This window comes from Salminus brasiliensis, chromosome 20 (genome assembly GCF_030463535.1).
Source record: "Salminus brasiliensis chromosome 20, fSalBra1.hap2, whole genome shotgun sequence".
In the NCBI taxonomy this organism is placed as follows: Eukaryota; Metazoa; Chordata; class Actinopteri; order Characiformes; family Bryconidae; genus Salminus; species Salminus brasiliensis.
The window spans coordinates 32,975,976-32,988,215 of NC_132897.1; the positions used below are offsets into that span (position 1 = coordinate 32,975,976).

Sequence of the window (12,240 nt, forward strand, 5' to 3'; positions counted from 1 at the left end):
CCACATTTAGACTTTCCGAATTCTCAGCTGGCAGCCCTGCCTGGTGTTTTATTTGTCATCATCAATATCTTCCCGCTACACTACTGTCTCGCCCAATGTAATTACAGCAGCCTCGCTCCTTCCTTAATGGCCCTTCTGTGGTGTCCAAATTAAGTTCCCTGCCTTCTGCTGGAGAAGCCTCGAAGACTAAAGTCATCCGTTAGAGCTGCCTCAGATTTAGCTAACGTCTTTATGGTCTACAGGGGGAGGCCGCATCCCGTTAATCTCCGCGCCTTTCCGCTCTGGTTTCGGCCTGCCTTCGGACCGGATTTCTTAAAATGCCTCGGCTCCACCCGGAGCTTTCGCTCACCGAATTCAGAGTTTGGAGTTTTCTCTGGAACTTTGTGGGATCTGGTTTCTTTATAAAAAAGGAAGAACTACCTCCAGCCAGGCAGGAAAGAAAGGTAGCCAGCTCCTGGCGGAAAGCTCTATGTAGCACCGTTCGCCATCTTCCTTCTGGCTAAAGAGGCAGGGCGAGTTTATTGGTATAGCGCAATTTACACACAGAGGTCATTGAAAGTGCTTTACATTAAGAGAGAGAAAAAAAATAATACAAAGGGCTCACACAGATGCTCATCCTCCACAAAAAGGCACTTTGAAAGCACTTAGCAGGATCCTGGGCAGGCGGTGGTGGAGAGGGCTATATTTATAGGCAACGAGATTAGAGCTGGCAGAAGAACAGGGCTGAGGTTAATTGTAAGGGAACATTTCGAGCTGTATAGTTTATAATCAAGCACAGAAAAGAGAATCTAATAATAGTAGAGTAGCTCTCAAAGGCCTCAAAGTGACTATAAACATCGGATGATCACACATCAAATCTAAATCATAGGACTGGAAAAGAAAATAGGCCCGTTTTATACAGCGGCAAGCAAACGTTTGGGCATTATCTAATCTAATTTAGCCAATCCTGAGTAGGGTATGTCCCGATCATGTCATTTTGCCCCTTCAATGGGTTCTGAATGGGCTCTTCAGTGCTGGTTTAAAACCAGAGGAAGGGGAGCGGTTCTCCCGCTGGTGAAACAGAGCGTTTCAGTGACCGTTTTATTAAGGTTCAGATAGTATGGTCTGTTTTCATGCTCCACTGTGAAATAGTAGTCTCAACACCGTGGTTAAAACAAAGACTCGGAACTGGATCCAGATTAAAATAGTCAATACCTGACCCAATAAAATATGCCTGGGATAGGGACATGCCTAATCCTACAAGGACAGCGCCGGGCCTAGCTAACGGATGCCTGTGCCGGCTAACGTCACTTTAACAGTGATGATGGCAAAGAGAGCGCCATCTACCCCCCTGGAGTAGCGTCGATTATCGTTATGAACTCCTGACGCTTACAGGCGTTTTGAGGGGGTGTGCTCAGACTTGCCAGCATGCCACCGTACATCCGTCCCAGTTTTCTCAGCAAGTTATCGGGACGCCTCGGTTTCTCACTCCCCACAAACTCCAGGTAACGAGCCTTTGGCCAGAGCTTAATTTACAGAGGACATCGTGTTCTGGCCCAGCTTCGTGCTCTCTATGTTACGTCAAACAAAGGCATCAGCTAGCGGCGCCGGCAGCTCAGAGATTTGAAACTTTAATGAGGCTTCGGGAGAGGAAATGGCAGGAGAACTCCAGGTAACTCCGGGTGACACTTCAGGCAATCAGGAGGCGCAGGAAGGGAAAGTCATTTATCCGGAGACTTCCAGCAGATACACAGACATTTGCTCGATTTAGGAGTGCATAATAATGGCACAGAGACTTCCTGTACACCGGGTTAAAAAAAAAACACTGTTTATGATGCTCTGCTATTTCTGCATATTGCCCTTCTTTCCTATCGACCCCCCCCAATCACATCATTCTCACTTGTGTCAGTATACTCACATCCACCTTTTTATCCCCCCCAGAAACACCTACCCTCTGCTTCCACTCAATGACCACTTCTCGACTTCCACCTACATGTAGGTCCACTGTATAGGTGCACAATTACATGCTACGGCCCATGCGACGTACCACAGCCCGAGAAAAGCCTCAGTCATTTTGGGTCTTCCAAGTACTGACCAAAATACAAGCCTATGCAGAACTTCTGAAAGCAAAAAAGGTTCCGCTTCCATGAGCCGCTGGTTGAAACGAGCAGTATTCCAGAACAATGTATGGTACAATATTCCAATATGGCTTCCTCACAGTATTTTTTCGGCCTTCAAACCTTCCTTAGCTTCAGAGACCAGACAAGGCTCTGGATCCATGGGCTCTAAATACTGGTTCCACGGGGTCTTTGCATAATGCCATTTCTGGGTGGTTCTTTCAAGGTCTGTTTTTGCAAATGAGATGTGGAGGCTTCAAGAACGTCCACACGATGTAAAAGGGTCTAGGCGGACCACAGAAAATGTATCTTAACCTTGAAGAAGCTCGTCTTAGTCAAGTATGGCGTATTTGGGAACAACAACGACGCCACTTCCTGCCACATTTACTTAGGAGTACAATACCATGGAGGTGAGGAACTCCGGAAAATAAATAGAGCAGGACCGGACAAAGAGTTTTCAAGAGTCTGAGATGTTGTCTATCTAAGGCCACGCTCCCTTTCGGAGCCTGCAGTCCATGCCGAAGCTTGCCAAAGTGTGAAGATGATGCGAACACAAGGATATAGACTGAGAACTCTTCCTGGGATTTGACAGTAGAGCAGCTTAAACCCCAAATCTGGTTTTAATCCACTACCATCCAGTGGATCGCAGAAGTCGGCAGCGTGAAAACGCAGTTTACAGATTGCGTATTGCGGCTATTGCCACACTGCGTATGCAAATGCAGGTAGTGAATTTCTCAGAGGGGTACAGCTTAGTCTAATACTGATACACTGCAAATCATGTTCGGTGCAAAGAAGTCGGAATGCTGATGTCAAGCTGAAACAACAGGGCCTCCCGGGATCAGAGCTAGGGCCCGGGTCGAGGCAAGCCTCGGCCGCCTCGCTAATGCCAGTTACGCAAAGAATCGATACCGGCTGCCTCCGGATGGCCTGGATTGATCTCCCTCGGAGCGCACATTAGAGACATGCAAGGCGTACTTTGAAACTCGGAAAAGGAAAAGGCCGGCTCCCTCCGAAATTTGCCAGGCTCTGCCCGAGGCTGCGAGAACTACGTCACACTCCCAGATTCGGCCAGGACGGCTTGAGGTTTTGTCTTTGAGAGGCTTCCAAGTTCTTTAGCGTGCTGTGCTGAAATCCAACGGTGTGCCGGGAGGGAAGGGGGGGGGGGGGGGGACTTTGGGAAATAAAAGTAATACCCTGGACTTAGTGCGTTTCGGCTGGCTTTAATAAGTCTGCCAAAGCGTCTGGGGCCCTTTGGTTTGAAGACGGCAAGCAAAAGAGCGTAAGCTGTTTGAGGATGCAGGTGTCACAGGGATTGATGGTCTGCCCCAGAGAGGGACGCACAATCTCTACTGTCTCAGAGCGTCAGACGCAGATGGCACGGCTAATGGTGGCATCATTCAGAGGCAGGGAACAGCAGCGGATATAACGGTGAGAGAGAGAGAGGGGTAGAAGAATGACAGCGGGGAAGCGATGAAGACAGAAAGAGGAAGAGCGAGAGAGGAAAAAAAAAAACAAAAAACAGCACAAGGCTCTAATCAATCGCTGCTGTATCCGTAGGCAACGGAAAGTCGACTGCACCGGGTTGAACCTACGCTGATCCAAACTGAACCAGGGGGACCTGACCTGAACCACCGTGACTTTAACTGAACTAAGCTGAACCGAGCAGAGTCAGGTACTGCGCTTACTGCCATTCCAACCATCCAGTTGTACAGAATTAGCCTCAACACAATAAGCAACTCAACTGCCTGAGCTAAACTGAGTCTGTCTGTTTACGGTTAGAGTCATCAGCCACAACGTCTACCTTACACCAGCTAGAGTGAATAACATCTAGCTAAAAAAAAAAAACAGAGTCATGTATGTCTAACTTACAACAGCTAGAGTAATTAACATCTAGCTAACAGCAGTCAAATTAATTAACATCTAGCCGACTTCTTTAGCTAGATCTTAATTACTCTAGCTGAAGACCACATTTAACTAACATCAACTCTAGCAGTTAACATCTAGGGAACACCAGCTAAAATAGTTCCTATCTGGCTAACATCAGCTAGAGGAGTTAACATTTTGCTGATATGAGGTAAAATATTTAACATCTAAGTAATGTCAGCTAGAGCAGCTAACATCTAGGCAATGTCAGCTAGAGCAGTCAACGTCCAGCAAACATCAGATTGAGAGGTAAACATCCACCAAACACCAGCTAGAGTAGTTAACAGTTTGCTGACATCAGCTAGAGTAGTTAACATGTAGCCAACATCATCAGCTTGAGTAATTAAGATGTAGCCAACACCAGATTGAGAAGCAAACATCTAGGGAAGACCAGCTAGAATAACATCTGGCCAACATCAGCGAGAGTAGTTAACATCTAGCAAACATCATATTAAGAGGTAAACATTTACTGAACACCAGCTAGAGTAGTTAACATCTAGCCAACATCAGCAGCTGGAGTAATTAAAACATAGACAACACCAGATTGAAAAGTAAACATCTAGGGAACACAAGCTAGAATAACATCTGGCCAACATCAGCTAGAGTAGTTAACATCTAGCCAACATCAGCAGCTAGAGTAATTAAGGTGTAGCCAACACCCGATTGAGAAGTAAACATCCAGCAAACACCAGATTGAAAAGTAAACATCCAGCAAAACACCAGATTGAAAAGTAAACATCCAGCAAACACCAGATTGAGAAGTAAACATCTAGGGAACACAAGCTAGAATAACATCTAGCCGACGTCAGCTAGAGCAGCTCCCATCTAGTCAACGTCAGTCACTGAGCTTGCCTGAATGAGGTGGAACCTTGCCGTTTTCTCTGGTTCTCTACTCAACCAGGCTGAACCAGGTTCTTTGCAGGTTCTAGCTGGATCTAAAGGCACCTTAAACAAGACTAAGCCAGACCGAGCTTCTCCAGGCTGCTCTGGAAGCACTACGACTGTGTAAACAATGCGCCATCAGCAGATGTACACAGCATGAGGTGAGCATCACTACAATGAACAATAGAGCAAACAATGGAGTCCCAGCTATTGTTGGATGCCAGACTGGAAAACCTGCCTTATCTGGGAGACAGGGTACGGCAAAGCACCTGATCGTGCCATAACAACCCACCGCTAATTGTTACCATTAATCATCTGAGACAAGTAACCAGCCACCGGTGCCACAGTTCCACAGTTCCAAGCTTTTATAGGAACACCAATGTAACTCCTCAGCAGCAGCTACCTCTGTACACGTGCGAGTAAAGGGCCTAATGGCCCGAAGCTGCTGCCATGCAGGAGATGTGATCTAGAACCTGATTTGAGCGTCCCGAGCTGCCGCTGAACAGTGGTTCTGATGCACCGCCTAGCCCTGCTCGACCATATGCCCCGAGGTTGGCCAGTGAGGAGGCTGATAAATGAGTGCTAAGCAGCAGAGCCAGCGAATCTGGTGGGACCTGGAGCCAGGGAGAGCATCTGTGCTCGTGCATGCGGTCCATGCTGTCGTCGTCGTGTTCAGCCTCCCCTCGGGGTGGCCACCGGCAGCACCCGGCAAGTCCAAAAAAAAAAATGTAATAAATAAATAAACGCGCGCCGAAAGGTTATGAGCTCAATCCCAGCCGACAACGCGCGTCTCACGCTGCCGTGCCCCTGAGCGAAGGCACTTAACCTCCGATCGCTTCGGGCTGACGACTGCTCCAATCATGAGCGACCGTATGTCACCTCGTTGTCCTGTAAGATGAAAGCCAATCTGTCGTCTTCTAGGCCCTTCTCCTGGAGCACCTGCTGTCATATGGACAAAAGTATTGGGACATCTGCTCATTCGTCGTTTTTTTCTGAAACGGAACTCTCTCTACTGTCCAGCGAGGAAGGCTTTCTACTAGATTCTGAAGGAGCATTGCTGTGAGGATTTGACTGCATATACCCCTCTAGCCCATGCCTGGCATTAGCCATGGTGCCAACTCTCTGCTCCAGAGAGTACCAATCTATTGGCAGCACTTCTCTACGGAGACCAGACAAGCCCGTGCACCACTGTGTCAGCAATAGGTGGGGCTTGAAAAAGAGCTGAATGCGTTCATCAGAAGGGGCGTCCACAAACATCTGGACATACAGTGTAACGCCCGAACCAAGGTTGCTCAGCTGCCGGTTTCCGACCGGCGGTTTTGAGCGCGGGCTCCCTAGCAGGCACGGTGACACTTAGCAAGCAAAATAAAAGCTGCTTGAAACCTTCCCAAGGTTACAGGGGTAAAGAAAGAGCGGGCGAGAGAGCGCCAGAGAGAGAGAGACTGTGCTATAGGCAGGCTGTACGTGCTGGAAGGCACCGTGGGCAAAGGCATCAGCTCAGAGACGTAATTGGAACAGTCAGTGCCTCTCCGGCTTCAATATAGTGGAGTCCCATAGAGAGGAAATCAGGACTGAGGCGAAGCGCTGACGGATTCACTGACTGCTCCTGGTTCTTCCTGCGTTGCTGCTGTCTGAGGTGAAGCTCCACGCTCTCGGATTTAGGCCTTTTTTCTGTCGTTGGTTCTACTTAGATTACTATACCGCAAAGCTTCAATCCGTACATCATCAACTTGTGATGTCCTGGTGTACAGCTGCCCCACAAGCCGCGAAAAAACGGCCGCCGGCACTCTCCTAGGTGCTGAAACTCTCAGCTTCAGCACCACCTCCGCGGACAGCGACTGTGCATCGGTTAAACGAAGGCGCGAACAAACTCCAGGGGAACTCTTCTCCCCGGGACAAGGCTGGGTCTCTCTTTAGTACCCCCGATTTCAGAAGAAACAGCAGGTGTCCCAATACTTTTGTCCATGTAGTGTATATAAATATATATATAATTATATAGTGCCATAATACTGAATATCAGGCTCGGAAGCAGCGTACGCACGTCAGCAGACGCATGCTTACACACACGGACACACTCCATTCCAGTCTAGTCTGTTTGAAAGCTTCCGGCTGACTGCCTCTTTTGAGCTCCCCTTATATCCTCTCTTTGCTTCCTGTAGCTCTGGACAACGTGTACACACACACACACACACACACACACACACACACACACACACTCGGTGCTCTTCCTTTAGCTTTTGGGTCGATTAGCCCTGTAGGCCAGCAGGCAGCGGACGCTGATGTGGAGTGAAAGAATGACCCAGTGTGGCTCGTCCGTGTGCTCGTCCAGATGACCCTCATCCAGCCAGAACAGAGCTCGGCTCTCTCGCTCTCTCTCTCTCACACACACACACACACACACTTTCAAAGACATCCTCACATGCCCCTTCTCTCTCTTTCTCGCACACACACTCTAGTATTGGTTAGTGTAAGGAGAGTGGGGGAGCTCACACTGATGGACTGAGTGGTGGATTCTCTCTGAAGCAGACTCCGAGGTAAGCAGTGCACCCAGTGGGCGCGTGTGTGTGTGTGTGGGGGGGTGGCTGTCTCGTTGGGGGAGATGAGTGTAATTACGTGTCCCGAAATACAGAGGCTCTGAGCAGCTGAACGTGACAACTAAATAGAACTGTACACAGAACCCCACAACAGCTACCAATTACAGCCCCGACTCCAGACCGGACCTGCAGCAGCCGCTTCACTCTGACAGTGTGTGTGTCTCAACAGGCATCACATTATAGCAGCAATTCAAACTAATATATTTGAATAGGAATTATTAAAATGACACATGATTATATTTTTATTATTAATAATGAATATATTGGAAAATAAATGATAATGTCTCCAAAATAAGAATAATACAATATCCCACAATTATGATTGTTTAGTTATTAGTGTCTGTTTTATTTTAGATTAATTACAATAATTTAGCTGTAATCATTTCTTATTATTTATTTGTTAATCATTTATTAATATTATTATTTGTAGTAGTATTATTATTCACTTCTACTTTTTATTTTTGTTATTATAATAATGGCATAAATGCTTACTAACAACTACAATATATGTTCTTGTTTGTGTGTGTTTATGATTCTATAATTATAATGTTCTATGACAACTAAGAATGTATCACAATATAATATTGCATGTGTAGCTAATACAAACAATAAACGCAAAAACAATACATAATGCGTAAATAATAATAATTAATCTACACTGAAACAGCAACTACAAAACAGTACAATATACTAATTATGATACCTGAAAATATTATGCATGCTTATTATCAGTTATTACTCTCTGTAGTAACATATAACATCCTATTGATTGAAATACAGATACTAAATATAAATATATGGAGTCAGTATGGGGTTGCTAGGAGGTTGCATCCCAGATGTGGTTGCATGTGGCTCACCAGTGTTTTGTTTTTTGTTTTTTTTTGCATTAGTGGCACATTCAAAAGGGCGCACAAACTTTTGCATGACATTACCTTTTTCAGATGGGGGGAAAAAAGCCAGAGAAAACTAGGCCTGGTTAGGTGCGTGTATGAGCGTGCATACTGTACGTGTGTGTGGTTAAGATTAGGGTTGGGAGCACACCACAGCAGCACATGGAAGCACCACCCCCATGCACACAACACAGTGGTGTAGGCGAGAGAGAGAGAGAGACTAAGGTGTAGAGCTGTCCTGTGATGTAATTTACTCTAGCGTTTGTTGTTCCTCCTCAGTGTGACGGAGAGGTGGCCTCAAGCTGGTGGTCCGGACCTCATATCAGCGGGAGAGACGGAGAGATGTAATTAAATATAAACAATACACCGGCTTCGGCCCAAGCGTGCGCACACACACACACACACACACACACTCTCCCAGAGTAACCTCTAGAACCTTGAAACCCACCACTGATGTGGCCACCTGCTGTTTTCCTCTCAGCTCAGTGTGTGTTAACAGAGAGGCATGTAAGAACAGATGTTCAGTGTATGTGTGTCTAACCAGTATATGTGTTTCGGTATATGGGATATCCCAGTATCCCAGTATATGGGATACCACAGCACCACCCTAACAAGCACCTGAGATGCCATAGCAACTGCCAAGCAACCGCTTTGCAAAACCATAGCAACGCCGTACCGACCACCCGGTATACCATAGCAATCACCCATGGTCATCTAGGACTGATAACGTGAGTTCTTCTAGACTCCGGGATTCGAACCCACGATGTGCCGATGCTACAGCAAAGCTTTGCCACTGTGTCTATTCATGGTGGAGAGATGCACGCAGGGCGCTGAGCCATAAAATAGTCCCCTAGGAATACTTATATTGTTCCGATTTGTCACCTTTTTCCGACAACACTGGTAGGTTCACTGTGGATTTAGACAACAAATCAAAATCTGGGTTGTTGTCATGGAGACAATCAAATCATGATAAGCACTCACTGATCCAAACTGTCCAAAACCCACAGCGCATCCAACAATAAGGGAGTCCTTGCAAATCATTTTCCATGGAAATTTTCCCAGGTTTCTCTCCTCAAATTAGTTACTGCCAACCCCACCTTCCCCCGAATCACACTATACTACTAGTGAACTCACAACCTCCTGATAGTATGGCGATGCTTAGACAGTTGTGCCACCCGGGAATAAAGGCTCTTATTAAGTGTACCGTGTTAAGAAAATATGCTGGTGCATTTCACTGTGTGTGTGTGTGTGTGTGTGTGTGTGTTTGGGGAGTGGTTACCTTTTGCTGTAATGGCAGGCTGTTCTCCCAGTAGTAGTTTGATTCTCTTGGCATGGATCTTGCCCTGGTAGTGAGACTGAGCCACTACAGCTGAGGTGAAGGACATGTTACACAGCGTGCAGCACTTATTCTTATCCACATCTCCCTCCTCACTGCCCTGCAACACACACACACACACTTTCAGAATACATTCTGATACTGCACAATACTGTAACAAAGACACAGCAAACAGAAGCACAAAGTAGGGGTTTCTAATAAAGTGGCCAGTGAGTGGAAGAAGCACAAGGTAGGCATTTCTAATAAAGTGGCCAGTGAGTGAAAAAAGCACAAGGTAGGGGTTTCTAATAAAGTGGCCAGTGAGTGGAAGAAGCACAAGGTAGGTGTTTCTAATAAAGTGGCCAGTGAGTGGAAGAAGCACGAGGTAGGGTGTTTCTAATAAAGTGGCCAGTGAGTGGAAGAAGCACAAGGTAGGGGTTTCTAATAAAGTGGCCAGGGGGGGGTGTCCCCCAACTCTGTCAGTTTCAGTCCGTCCTAGCGTAAAACCCTGGGACGGTGAATGGACAGGAATACAAAATCAGGTAATGATGACCAGGAATAATAATATTAATGATAATAATAATAGACTGAAAATGAAGGAATCTCGCATCTGCATTGGCTCCTGGGTGATACAGTAGAATCAATGCACTCCCATTCAAAGTTGTGTTGATTGCAAACAGCTGGAGGGGAAGCGGCAGCTTTAATGGGGCATTTGTGTCAATGTCTGCGTTTTTGCATTCGCGCTGCTCGCGGCTGCACCGCTAGATCGCAGCTGACTGACTGGTGGTGGGGGTAGGGGGGGAAATCAACCGGTACGACATTGATCATCTCTTGATCATCTCAGCCTACCAGACCCCCTTCCCCTCCCCACCTCCCCTGCATGTACCCCAACCAGGGCCTATTCCTCGGTTCCTGCAGTGGCTCAGCACAGGCTGGACCTCTACTGAGCAACATCACACCGATTGGAGGGTCAGAATTTGCCACCAACAGCATGAATCCATGGACCCGATGGTAGGATGGTCTAAGGACCTTAGACTGTGATGCAATAACTAGGTGCTTAAGGTCCCTGGACCATCCTAGCTGTAGTACTGGTGGGATGACAGCTGGCAGAATCAGCAGCTTGGTTGAACTGATAGAGAGAGAGAGAGAGAGACAATGAGAAATGAATGGCTGAACATCCCTGGCAGGCGAGAAAGCGCTCATTTGCTTGCCGATGGGGTGTGAGAGCGGCTGCGATTGCAAAGTTCCCGAAGCAGGCGGAGTGTGACATCACCGGACTAGTGTGAAGAGCCTGGTCCTCGTCTCTCTCTCTCTCCCTCTCTGTGTTTGAGTTGTTTATCTGGGATCGGATCCGCGGCTCACGGTCAGGTGAGGTGAGAGTAAGCTGTAATTACAGTCAGCCGAGCTTTATTGATAGCAATCCAAACAGTCCCCGCCCCCCCAGCACGGCTTCCAGAGCTCTCAATGAAACCAGACGCACATTTGCATACATTTTTCACACCTTTTGTACCATCCGCACACACACACACACGAGCACAAATGTGTGAACGTGGAGAGGAATGCGGAGGTGCATGTGGCATCGAGGCACATGCGCACACACACTTGCTCACATTCTGTGTGTAATCCGCTATGCTGCAGTGCAGAACTGATGGCTGTGCACGGCCCATGAGTGAGTGTGTCTCACGAGTCACGGGCTGCCGCAGCACAGTGTCCTATATACGGTGTGTGTGTGTGTGTGTGTGTGTGTGTGTGTATATACATACACACATCCCACCGTGTGTATTAACATACATGCAATACATATGGGATATGGGGGTATTTACAAAGATATGATGCATACGGGACATTTTTATGTAGGTATTTGCATAGATATGATACATATGGGATATAACATGGGTATCTGCATATACTTGATGCATATGGGAAGTACCATAGGTATTTGCATATATATGAGACATAATAAATGGGTAAAGGATTATATGTGATGCATATAGGACATTTCTATATAGGTATTTGCATAGATAGGATACGTATGGGACATAACATGGGCATCTGCATATATATAACAATGCATATGGGACATTTTTATATAGATATTTGCATACATACGATGCATATGGGACAAAATGAGAATGAATGTGCATATGTATGACACATACGGGACATTCTAAACATGTATTTACATAGCTATAATACATATTGGACATATTACATATAGCTATTTGCATACAGATATAATGCATTTCTATACAGGTATTTACGCAAGGCATTCATCAAGGACGTTACCTCTGTTTCACAAGTGCATACACAAGCCAGCACCAATCATCGACACGCCTCCTCACGACCTTCTCCCGTCCTTCTACACACATCGCCCATGTCTTACATCCAAGGCCTACGTGTAGTGACAGCACGGCTCCGACCCAAACACACTTCACCGCAGTTTGAAATGTTGCACAGCAAAAGCGTTCCCCCAAGTAGTCAGAGCGACCTCCCATTAAAAACAAATTTGATGGCCTCAAGAGTGCACTGAATAAAATGTC

The 12,240-nt window shown here is 46.7% G+C and overlaps 1 protein-coding gene across 2 annotated transcripts in view; it reads right to left on the reverse strand.

Annotated features, from left to right (window-relative positions):
* zmat4a (zinc finger, matrin-type 4a) overlaps positions 1 to 12,240 on the reverse strand; it is a 97,335-nt gene that overhangs the window by 32,978 nt on the left and 52,117 nt on the right. For both annotated transcript variants that reach the window (XM_072665175.1, XM_072665174.1), the window contains exon 4: positions 9,665 to 9,821. In XM_072665175.1, the coding sequence (XP_072521276.1) occupies positions 9,665 to 9,821 (157 nt within the window). The remainder of the gene's footprint in view (positions 1 to 9,664; positions 9,822 to 12,240) is intronic.